Source organism: Schistocerca cancellata, chromosome 6 (genome assembly GCF_023864275.1).
Source record: "Schistocerca cancellata isolate TAMUIC-IGC-003103 chromosome 6, iqSchCanc2.1, whole genome shotgun sequence".
NCBI lineage: Eukaryota > Metazoa > Arthropoda > Insecta > Orthoptera > Acrididae > Schistocerca > Schistocerca cancellata.
The window spans coordinates 162893628-162906785 of NC_064631.1; the positions used below are offsets into that span (position 1 = coordinate 162893628).

The 13158-nt window shown below is 43.0% G+C and overlaps 1 protein-coding gene across 2 annotated transcripts in view; it reads left to right on the forward strand.

The window, feature by feature from the left end:
* The first annotated feature begins 428 nt into the window (after positions 1-428).
* The window catches only part of LOC126190798 (probable cytochrome P450 6a14), a 101086-nt gene continuing 88356 nt past the window's right edge, over positions 429-13158 (forward strand). For both annotated transcript variants that reach the window (XM_049931346.1, XM_049931347.1), the window contains exons 1-2: positions 429-501; positions 12344-12608. In XM_049931346.1, coding sequence (XP_049787303.1) covers positions 12392-12608 — 217 coding nt within the window. In that variant the 5' untranslated portion in view covers positions 429-501; positions 12344-12391. The remainder of the gene's footprint in view (positions 502-12343; positions 12609-13158) is intronic.

The window sequence follows — 13158 nt, forward strand, 5'->3', positions numbered from 1 at the left end:
GAAACAAATTCTGTCATTTCTTATCCTGCCTCTGGACTTTCATGCATCCACATACACAATACTAATTGCTCTTCAAACGTCCAACTGTGTACACTTACATCACGTATGGCTTCTCATCTGAAACAATACTGAGAACAAAATTCAATATTGAGAACAAAATTTTTAGTCAGCTTCAAAGCAGGAAAGCCAATAAGACGTCTATTCATTTTCCCAGTTGTGCAAAGCCAAGAGTGAGACGGCAACTTCTCGCACGTAGTGTAGAAGCTGCCTCTGTCTCAAGTAGTCGACACGTTCGTAATCATTGTCGGTACCTAAGAAGCTGCTTCCTGTTTCCTGTGGAGTCACGCGCCCTTATCGCGTTATCAGGCGCACCTGTCTCTGCGCCGTTCTTATATACAATCTCCGTCGCTCGCAAGGAGCACAGTCCACGAAGATATTTGCAAAGTGAAGTCGCGCCCTTGCCGTGCCGAAAGTCAAAAACCTGTAGACCTGGGCTGATAGGTAAGTGTCTAAAAAATAACCTAATACCTATATAAAACATTGCGCATCCACTCGCATTTCTTCGTCAACGGACGCGTTCTTATTCGAGTGTAGTCTAGAATAAATGACAACTAAAGAGCATCTCACTCCTTTTACTTGGGTGTCGTACATCTTACTGAGAATCACTGTTGTGCAATGCTAAATGTTTCATTTGTTTGTGTTTTGACGACCCACTGACAGCGATGATGTCGAAGATGACGCACAAAATCTGTCAGGAAACGACTAAGTAATCGAACGTTTTAAAGTAATCTTCGGAATTAGAGACGGAGGCTAGATCCTTGACTGGAGCACCGCTTCACTCACTCAGAAAGGCCTTCTTGATTCCCAGTGCGACGCAGAGATCCACCCTATCGCTACCAGATAACAGCAATTAGTTCTTTGTATGATAGAAAACAGAGATAGTATGACTTCGCGTCTAAATACTCTCATATCAGGAAATCCAAACGAAACGTATAAAGCGAAAAATCAATAATCGCAAAATATGGGGAGCAGTAAGAAGCTGTTTTTGAAGTCTGTACGGAAAAACGTGGAAATTTTTTGTAATCATTTAAAGTTACTGTCAGAATAATCAGATATCCGAAGTGTGACCGAGCAGCAGCCTGACCAGTCGGTGTAAAGGGAACTATTCTGACAGTAATTTCAATGAGGTATAAAAATTTCCACTTTTTTTCTGTACAGTCTTTGAAAACTGCATCTCTCCACATTTTGCGATTATTCATTTTTTTTTCTCTTTTCTGTTTATTTTGTTTGAGTAATGGCTTAGTACGAACACCAAACCCGCTGCGATTACGTATGTTCCGCGAAGGCCATCAGCCTGCAGAATAGCATCCAGAAGGGGCGCGAGACATTCCACAGCAGTAAACAAGAATTCAGCACTCATTCCCGTCATGTGACAGCAATCAGCTGGCCGGCCGGGGTGGCCGAGCAGTTCTAGGCGCTACAGTCTGGAACCGCGCGACCGCTACGGTCGCAGGTTCGAATCCTGCCTCGGGCATGGATGTTTGTGATGTCTTTAGGTTAGTTAGGATTAAGTAGTTCTAAGTTCTAGGGGACCGATGACCTTATAAGTTAAGTCCCATAGTGCTCAGAGCAATCAGCTGTTTTCAACTTGCTCGGTGAAGTCCACTGTCCCCTGTATACTTGCGCTTCAAGTACGCTTATCCGGAGTTTTTCTTGTTTTTCTGTAAGAAAACATTCCCAAAATTTATAGACGTACACTATCTGATTTGAGGTATCCGGACACCCTACATAATACGCGACTGACCACTAGATGTCACAAGAGGTGTATAAAAGTAGGCGGTTAGTATCCTGTCGTCCCTCGTCTAAACTCTACAAGTCCTTTGAAATCCTGGAAAGATACGCTTTCCGCATCCGCCTACCTTCTACAATGCGCAATCCTGTACTAATTCACCCATTTCCCACGTCTTCTTCTCTTCCTGGAGCACATTCCGACCCGATGCATAATTCGCAAAACCTGGTCCCGGCACTCAGTTTCCCACCGACTGACCAACAATCCTGGTACCCTGTTGCGCCACTACATCCATATTCCACCTTCCGTGCACCTCCTTGCCTCATTCATCCTCTCTCGCCAGAATTTTAAGCACGTCATACTCCCAAACGATGAAATCCGTCTCGACATATACCCCTCTTTCCAACCCTCCACCTCACGCCATCCTCCAATTTTCTCCTTCCCCTTCATCCACCTTGCTGACCTCTAGTCGATGTCTGCGGCTCTACAGGGTCTCATATTCATCACTGCACCTTCATCATGACAATTTTTTAGCGTGTCACCTAGCATCAGCATTACACCATTGGATCATTCACGTTCAAGAGTGACTATATTAACTGTGTTATAAAATAGTTAGGTGAGTTATAAAAACCATCAGTATTTTCATCTACGTGTATTTTACAAATCCTCGTTTATTGTCACTTGTTTTTATGTAAAAATAGTCACTTTTAAGCATTTTTTACAAAATCATCTGCAATTGTCATCTTTTATATGTTTCAAGTATTTTTTAATACAGTTTTTGTAGCCTTTGGCTGAAGAGCGGCTTTTGTCCGCTGTCAGCCCTCCCCCGTTGTGCAGAATTGAAATAACAATAAAAGAAAAAAAACAAAACAAAAAAATCAGCAGAGAAGCCATAACAGCAGAATGGATTGGTCATGAGAGCTCGAGATTTCGAACGTGCATTGCTCTTTCGATGTCTTATCAGTAACAAACTGTATCAGATAGATTTCAAACTTTCTAAATCTGCCCAAGTAGAGTGTTGGTGACTGTGAAATGCAAATGCGAAGGAACATCCTCAGCTAAACCAAGACAAGGTAGACCGTAAATACGGACAAACAGGACCGGCGAACACTGCAGAGCGTTGTTGCGAAAAATCTCATTGAATCAGCGAAAGAAATCACTCTTCAGTTCCAGACTGCGACTAGCCGTTCAGCTAGCACAATGAATCTGGGTAGTTAGTTAAAAAGAATGGGGTACAATGACCCAGCAGCTTCTCATAAGCCACACGTTTCGATAGTCAGTGTTAAGTGACCGTTGAGGTGTAATAAAGAGTGACGTCAGTGAATGGTGGATGACTCGAAACAATTGACTTGGAGTGATGAATCACACTATATCCTGTGACAATCCGATGGAAGGGTTTGGTTTTTCTGTATACCTGGAGACCATTACTTGCCACCGTGTGAAGTACGGGTGAGGTGGTGTTACGGTATGGGTGTCTTTTTTGTCATTAGGGTGTGGTCCACTCATTGCGCTTAAGAAAATGCTAAATGAGAAAGGATATGAAGAACTTTACAGCATTGTGTACAGCTTACAGGAGAGGAACAGTTCGAAGACGGTGACTGTATCAGCATGGCAATGCACCCTGTCATAAAGCAGAATTACTGAGGCAGTGGTTTGCGGACAACAACATTCGTGAAATGGGCTGGCCTGCCGAGAAACCCGATCTGAATCCAATGGAACACCTTTGGGATGAGTTAGAAAGTCGACTTTACTGCAGAACGCAGCGTCCAACATAGCTACCTTCTCCGATTTCGGTTTCTGATACTCTATGATTAGCTGAGGCGCATGTCGGACAACTGGTACTGAGCGAGGTAAAGCAGTGGTAAGACTCTGGTCTTCAAATTCCCTTCCGGTCGTCCAGATTTGCGATTGGCGTCGTTTCCCTACTCTTTTCGAAAAACACAAGGCCGATTTCCTTTCAAGTCCGAGTTTCCGTTCCGTCTCTAATGACCTCACTGTCGACGGGACGTTAACGCCAATCTTTGATGACTGATTTGCAAAGCACACTTCAGAACTGGTCGGCTCCATTATGTCTGTTCTAGCGATAGGTTGCATCCCTGACGTTTAAGTTCGCACCAAAACAACTATTAAGATGATCTGGGTACACGCAAATCCTGCCGCATCCCTCAAATGGACTGTAAAATCTTATGGTTTCCTACAGCCACACTCCGTATGAGTTCACTCTGTTCTCTCCGCGGGCTCATTCTGAGAGAAAACAGGGTGTGATGTTGACAGAGTGCACTTACAGCTGAACAAGGCGAATATCGCAATACATAACAGCTCTTCTATTTCGTGAACGGTTCAAAGTAATCGCCACAAGGTTTTCGGCCAATGGTTCTACGCTCACAGGCACGTAATATGTTGTGTGTACACTCTTGAAACTTGTATCAAACAGACATACTTACGGAAGTATGATTTTTAAAGTGGAACTATCTTTTTAAAGGCATTTTTGAAAGCTTGTGAATCCTGAGTTAATAACGAGCATCAAAAATTATTCAGAGATTAGTGAACACAGGGTTGTCGTAGTGAGATTGAATATTGTAATCCCCAAATACCCGAAAAATAAGCGAAAAGTATACCTATTCACAAAAGCAGAAAAAAATTCACTTGACTCCTTCCTGAGAGACAATCTTCACTCCTTCCAAATTAATAATATGAGTGCAGATCAGATGTGGCTTAAATTCAAAGAAATAGTATCGGCAGCAGTTGAGAGATTATACCAAATAAATTAACAAACGACGGAGCTGATCCTCCTTGGTACACAAAACGGGTTAGAACACTGTGGCAGATACAACGAAACAAACATGCCAAATTTAAACAGACGCAAAATCCCCAAGATTGGCGATCTTTTAGAGAAGCTCGAAATTTAACGCGGACTTCAGTGCGAGATGTCTGTAACAGTTTCCACAACGAAACGTTGTCTCAGAACCTGGCAGAAAATCCAAAGACATTCTGGTCGTATGTGAAGTGCGTTAGCGACAAGAAACAATCAATGCCTTCTCTGCGCGATAGCAATGGAGATACAACCGAAGATAAAGCTGCCAAAGCAGAGTTACTAAACACAGCCTTCCGAAATGCCTTCACAAAAGAAGACCATGTAAATATTCCAGAATTCGAATCGAGAACAGCTGCCAACATGAGTAACGTAGAAGTAAATATCCTCGCATTAGTGAAGCAACTTAAATAACTTAATAAAAGCAAGTCTTCTGGTCCAGACTGTATACCAATTAGTTTCCTTTCGGAGTATGCTGATGCATTAGCTCAATACTTAACAATCATATACAACCGTTCGCTACACGAAGGACCCGTACCCAAAGGCTGGAAAGTTGCACAGGTCACACCAATATTCAAGAAAGGTATAATCCACTAAATATCGTTAACGTCGATATGTATCACGATTTTAGAATATACAGGGTGTTTCAAAAATGACCGGTATATTTGAAACGGCAATAAAAACTAAACGAGCAGCGATAGAAATACACCGTTTGTTGCAATATGCTTGGGACAACAGTACATTTTCAGGCAGACAAACTTTCGAAATTACAGTAGTTACAATTTTCAACAACAGATGGCACTGCGGTCTGGGAAACTCTATAGTACGATATTTTCCACATATCCACCATGCGTAGCAATAATATGGCGTAGTCTCTGAATGAAATTACCCGAAACCTTTGACAACGTGTCTGGCGGAATGGCTTCACATGCAGATGAGATGTACTGCTTCAGCTGTTCAATTGTTTCTGGATTCTGGCGGTACACCTGGTCTTTCAAGTGTCCCTACAGAAAGAAGTCACAGGGGTTCATGTCTGGCGAATAGGGAGGCCAATCCACGCCGCCTCCTGTATGTTTCGGATAGCCCAAAGCAATCACACGATCATCGAAATATTCATTCAGGAAATTAAAGACGTCGGCCGTGCGATGTGGCCGGGCACCATCTTGCATAAACCACGAGGTGTTCGCAGTGTCGTCTAAGGCAGTTTGACCGCCACAAATTCACGAAGAATGTCCAGATAGCGTGATGCAGTAATCGTTTCGGATCTGAAAAATGGGCCAATGATTCCTTTGGAAAAAATGGCGGCCCAGACCAGTACTTTTTGAGGATGCAGGGACGATGGGACTGCAACATGGGGCTTTTCGGTTCCCCATATGCGCCAGTTCTGTTTATTGACGAAGCCGTCCAGGCTTCGTCAGTAAACCAAATGTTGCCCACATGCATATCGCTGTCATCAATCCTGTACACTATATCGTTAGCGAATGTCTCTCGTGCAGCAATGGTAGCGGCGCTGAGGGGTTGCCGCGTTTGAATTTTGTATGGATAGAGGTGTAAACTCTGGTGCATGAGACGATACGTGGACGTTGGCGTCATTTGGACCGCAGCTGCAACACGGCGAACGGAAACCCGAGGCCGCTGTTGGACCACCTGCTGCACTAGCTGCGCGTTGCCCTCTGTGGTTGCCGTACGCGGTCGCCCTACCTTTCCAGCACGTTCATCCGTCACGTTCCCAGTCCATTGAAATTTTTCAAACAGATCCTTTATTGTATCGCTTTTCGGTCCTTTGGTTACATGAAACCTCCGTTGAAAACTTCGTCTTGTTGCAACAACACTGTGTTCTAGGCGGTGGAATTCCAACACCAGAAAAATCCTCTGTTCTAAGGAATAAACCATGTTGTCTACAGCACACTTGCACGTTGTGAACAGCACACGCTTACAGCAGAAAGACGACGTACAGAATGGCGCACCCACAGACTGCGTTGTCTTCTATATCTTTCACATCACTTGCAGCGCCATCTGTTGTTGAAAATTGTAACTACTGTAATTTCGAAAGTTTGTCCGCCTGAAAATGTACTGTTGTCCCAAGCATATTGCAACAAACGGTGTATTTCTATCGCTGCTCGTTTAGTTTTTATTGCCGTTTCAAATATACCGGTCATTTTTGAAACACCCTGTACATTGTGTTCGAACATTATGAATTACCTCGAAGAAAACTGTCTATTGAAACACAGTCAACAGGGGTTTAGAAAACATCGTACCTGTGAAACACAACTGGCTCTTTATTCACATGAGGTGTTGTTGAGTGCTATTGACAAGGGATTTCAGATCCGTTCCGTATTTCTGGATTTCCGGAGGGCTTTTGACACTGTACCACACAAGCGGCTCTTAGTGAAATTGCGTGCTTATGCAATATCGTCTCACTTATGTGACTGGTTTTGTGATTTCCTGTCAGAGAGGTCACAGTTTGTAGTAATTGACGGAAAGTCATCGAGTAAAACAGAAGTGATTGCTGGCGTTGCCCAAGGTAGTGCTACAGGCCCTATGGTGTTCCTTGTCTATATAAATGATTTGGGAGACAATCTAAGCAGCCGTCTATGGTTGTTTGCAGATGACGTGTCGTTTATCGACTAATAAAGTCATCAGAAGATCAAAACAAACTGCAAAACGATTTAGAAAAAATATCTGAATGGTGCGAAAAGTGGCAGTTGACCCTAAATAACGAAAAGTGTGAGGTGATCCACATGAGTGCTAAAAGGTACTCGTTAAACTTCGGTTACACGATAAATCAGTCTAATCTAAAAGCCGTAAATTCAACTAAATACCTAGGTATTACAATTGGAAGGAACACATAGAAAATGTTGTGGGGAAGGCTAACCAAAGACTGCGTTTTATTGGCAGGGCACTTATAAAATGTAACAGATCTACCAAGGAGACTGCCTACACTACGCTTGTCCGTCCTCTTTTAGAATACTGCTGCGCGGTGTGGGATACTTACCAGATAGGACTGGGAGAGTCACATAAATGATACAGGATTTGGGCTGTAAATCGTTAAAAGAAATGCGTTTTTCGTTGCGACGGAATCTTCTCACGAAATTCCAGTCACCAACTTCCTCCTCCGAATGCGAAAATATTTTGTTGACACCGACCTTCATAAGGAGGAACGGTCGCCACTATAAAAAAAAGGAAATCAGAGCTCGTACGGAAATATATAGGTGTTCATTGTTTCCGCGCGGTATACGAGATTGGAATAATAGAGAATTGTGGAGGTGGTTCGATGAACCCTCACTTAAATGTGATTTGCAGAGTATCCATGCAGATGTAGATGTAGTACAGTGATGCAAAGCTTCTTAATGCTGAAGTCGAAACTTTTAGCAAAAATACCCAATAAATGGCCGGCCGTGGTGGCCGAGCGGTTCTAGGCGCTATAGTCTGGAACCGCGCGACCGCTACGGTCGCAAGTTCGAATCCTGCCTCGGGCAAGGATGTGAGTGATGTCCTTAGGTTAGTTAGGTTTAAATAGTTCTAAGTTCTAGGGGACAGATGACCTCAGAAGTTTAAGTCCCATAGTGCTCAGAGCCATTTTGAACCCGATAAATGTTGACAAACAAGGATCCTGAATTAGACATTCCGTTGTAAACATCGTGAAGTGCAGCTCTCGTGCCATTCGGTAGCGGTGTATCAAGCCTTCAGACTGTTTACTTGTTTTCAAATGGCTCTGAGCACTATGAGACTTAACTTCTGAGGTCATCAGTCCCCTAAAACTTAGAACTACTTAAACCTAACTAACCTAAGGACATCACACACATCCATGCCCGAAGCAGGATTCTAATCTGCAACCGTAGCGGTCGCGCGGTTCCAGACTGTAGCGCCTAGAACCGCTCGGCCACCACGGCCGGCCACACTATGCATGCCACCGTGCTGTGCGTGACAGACGTTATCTTGCACCACTGCTAGACATTCCTTTACCGTTGCATGCGCAAATGCAGGGAGGGAAAGCGACTGTCTTATGACTCCGTGCGAGCTCTAATTACTCCTGTCTTGTCTTCGCGGTCATCGAAAAAAAAATGTATGTTGACGGCAGTAGAATCGTTTTGCAGTCAGCCGAAAATGCCGGTTCTCTATATTTTATCGGTAGTGTTCCGCAGAGAGGACATCGTCATCCCTCCAGGGATTCTCGTTCGAGTGATGGAAGCATCTCCGTAACACTCGCGTGTTGATCGAAATCACCGATAACAAATCTATCAGCAAGCACTGTTGAAACGTCACCTTTGAACAATTTATACAAGACTGTGCTTATAAACCTCTTACACTATTTGCTTTTCAAACAGCTGAGCATTACTGAACGTACTCAAACATTCACTAAAGTGACACACAATATTTTTAGCGCAACGCAATCTGACTATCAAAAATCCCTACAAAAGAATGGCTCTGACAAACATTAAACTATACCTTTCACAAATCACTTACCTCACAAAAATCTTCGTTACTCAAGCTACTGCAATACAGCGAGCGCCACTACTGCCAGCTAAATAAAAGATTCAAACTACGGCAGTCACTAACTACTGATAGGGATAGTTAGCAAATGAAAGATTTTAATAGAGAACAAACACTGTATTTACCTTAATATCATCAAAAGTCATAATATATACACCAGTTCATGACATTTTTCAAAACTCCGCCATCTCTCTCCCCACATCCACCACTGCTGGCGGCTCACCTCCAACTGCGCAACGCTATGCGCTGTTTACATCCAGCTGCCGCTGCCCAACACTACAATGGCAGACAACAATGCAAACTAGCCACAGGCTGCACACAGCACAGCCAGTGATTTTCGTACAGAGCGCTAGATAACGTTGCCAATAAGAAAACATAAACAGCCTAGTTACATAAAGAAAACATAAACAGCCTACTTACATAGCCCCCATGCTCCCCACAAAAAATTTTACAAATTTTTTTGGCCAGTAGCCAATAATGATTTGATAAAATTTTTCTTAAATACAATAACAAAGAAATCAAATGCACACACTTATTGATACAATGTTGGTCAAAAGCTAAAATTTTCTCACAGTCCATAAAGATAGTCCTGATCATTCATCATAATAGTAATTACAGTTTTTTTTCACAAAGTCTCATTAGTAAAAAAATTGCACACAGAAGTAGTGGATTTCCATGCAGTCTTGAAGAAGTAGTGGTGTCCTTCCAACGGAAAGACAGTGCTGACTCTTGACATGCTGACAGGTAATGGGCCACAATGGAGCAAACCCACAGCAGAGTCATTCGAAGTTCTGAAGAATATTGGTAGGTAGGTCATCACAGAGCAGACCCACTGTAGTCCTGGTAGAGATTACGGTATTGGTAGGCCACCAGAGGTGTAGACCCACTGTAGTCCTTGTAGAAATAATGGTATTGGTGGGCCATCAAAGATGCAGACCCACTGTAGTCCTTGTAGAGATGGCCAGCAGCCATCTGTTGTGACTGTGCAGGTGCACAATCACCATTGAAGAGTCTTGCGGATAATATAGCAAGTTCATAACCACCACTTGTGCACTCACAAAGTTTTTGGAATTGTCCTTAGAACCAGCAATGCTGTTATCCAGTCCCTTGCTGAATTATTTACACACGTGCAAACACTAACAGTCCCAACTTCTCACATTTTGTGCATTACTGTGACCAACAGAAATGTGTGCAGTGAAATGAATGCTTACAAGTTACTTAATTTGATTAACTGGTGTCAATTACAATATTATAACATGAGAATACAATTACAAAGGTACAAAATACATCATTAAAAACATAATAATACAGATAACATTTGCAGTAATACAGGCTTTACAGAATAATAGAAATAAACATATACATCAGTGTTACAGGAATTATGACATAAGTAAATACATAAAAGATCAGAATAATTATTGAAACATCCACTTCACACATTAGCATTAAAACAAAACAGAATAAATAATGTCTAAGCATATTTACAAGGTAAATAACATATTATTAATGCCAATTATGTTTGAGGATAACAGTATTCCTCATTATAGTGAATGTAGCTTAGCACTAGAAAAACTGTACAGCATAAGTCTTATCAGATAAACATATAAAGACAGGAAGAACATAAATACACAAGGGTACACAAACACATAGTGGGATAACACAAGGAAAGGACAGAGTTTGTTTTACTGCAGTATTTTGCAAACAAAATTTTCTTTGCTTCTTGGAGATCTCCCTTCATCCATCATTATTCCCAAAAAGTCCTATCTATACCTCCTTCCTGTATTCTATTCATATTTCTTTCAAAATAATTATTTCTCATTGTACAATACTCATTTTGGCCCAAATATTTTTCATATAACTTAGCAATGCATTCTTTACCTATTCTCCATAGTCAGTTTCATATATTAGGCCTATCTTCTTGTTGCATATAACGAAGGAGTTTGGCATCAGAACTTGGCGGTGTTTACATAACAATAGCCATTAAGTTTTAGCAGATTTCTCGAATACTTTAACGAAATGTTCCAAAGCAACATTAGCAAGCATTATATCACAGTATTAGCCTTTTCAAGAGACTCCGACTGTCATTAAAATGTACGAGGGGCTTTCAAATTGTTCCCCCTCTTTCGGCTACAAAAACCTTATTTTTTAACATAATCTCCGATCAATGCGACAACCTTACGGCACCTTACTGGGAGGGCCCTTTATACCCGTATGGTACCACCCTACTGGTCGACGTCGGAGCCAACGCTTTGCTGCGTCAATAACTTCCCGATCTTCCACGTACTGCTTCCCACAGATTGCACCTTCATTGTTTATGGTCTTGTGTTAGGCGGCGATGAACCGAGCTGGTACACACCTTTGAGGACCTGACTAGTGGACGAGTGTGTCAGCACTACCAACATAGACGATCCGTTGAGCAGCGAGGTGTTTAGTTGTGACCTATCCGCATGTTCCAACATTACAGAAGTCACAGTTGTGTGCGGCCGGACGGCACGCGGGAGATCAGACAGGTTTGCGTAACTTGTTGCGATGATGACAGACGTCTCGCCCTACGACTCGCCGTGCTTTCGTTCACTTCCAGGTCTCGCAGACTTTCAGCAAGCACCTATCGATGTCTGTGATGCCCTTTTTTTCCACCAAAAGGAACTCAATGACAGCTCTCAGCTTGGAACGCGCCTCCCTTACTGACGTCATTTTTTAGGCTACCTGTAGAACCGCCACCAGTCGGCAGTTTATGAAACGGAAATGTTCCACGATTACTCACAACAGATTCCGTATTTTTTCAGCCGAAATTGGCCGAGAAAAAAATGTGTTGTATTACTTATTGAACGCCCTTCGTGTATCATTCCATTCTCCAAGAAATATACTTGCTTCACTGTATCAGTCGATACGAGATTTATGAGTATTAACCATACAATAGAGTTACACGACACTCTGAGTGCTGCCATTTGCCGACAACCTCGTTTCGATATTTTGAGTAGCTCACGGACTAAAAGGGGTATTGTGACAGACTTGGACGAGTAACCTAGTGTTCCACAGAAAGCCCTCAGTGGAGCAACCGTAGAGTTTTGACCATATTGTGTAGAGCTGTTGAGGGAACCATCTCGGCATTCAAGTGAAGTGACTGAGGAAAACCACAGGAGGAGCTGACGTTTCCATCTTCCTAAGAAAGTGACTGCGTCGAGAACGAAGCTTTAAATGGTTCATTCGGTTCTTGGTCATATGCATCTGGTGCTCATTCTTTTCAGAATCTGCATAATCCTGACATCCGCTGACCGCAGCAGAGAGTCGCTTTGATGGAGGGTGTGGAGTGGTGCCCGAGAGAGCTGGTGCTGTCGGCGCTGGCGGTGCTGGTGCTGTTGTGGGTGTGCTACTACAGGCACTACATCTATTGGAGCACCAGGGACGTGCCGCAGCTCTGGCCCTGGACGCCGTTTGGGAACACACGCAAGAGCATTCTCGGCACCAGGAGTTTGGCCGATGACCTCGACGAGATGTACCAACGGTTCAGAGGTGAGAACACGCTCCAAATGGACGTATGAGCACTGACATCAGAAGGGGCATTTCGCGGTTTTAATGTCCTAGCTGAAGTCATTGTTCACCTATTTGGCTGTACTAATGAGACCAGTTCTACGCACCTTCTCCGCCTCCTTAGCTAAATGGTCAGTGTGTCTGACAGCTATGTGGACGACACTGACTCAATTTCCGGCACTGCCAGAGATTTTTCCCTGGTGGAAGGATTGGAGGCAGGTGCATTGAACCTTCTGATGCCAGTTAAGGTGCTATATGAGCGAAATGTAGCGGCTCTAACGAGGAGAACACGGCAAGTGCCGTATCTCGGTTTCTCAGAAGCTTCACTGAGTGGAAGAGTGGTCAAAATAAGTGAACACGTGTTTCGGCTTAGGTGTCGGTATTCGATCTTTACTGAGCAAACTTTGTGCCTCTTACCGAATAAGTTTATTACTGATCATTAAAATTGCTACACCAAGAAGAAAAGCAGATGATAAACGGGTATTAATTGACAAATATACACTCCTGAAAATGGAAAAAAGAACACATTGAC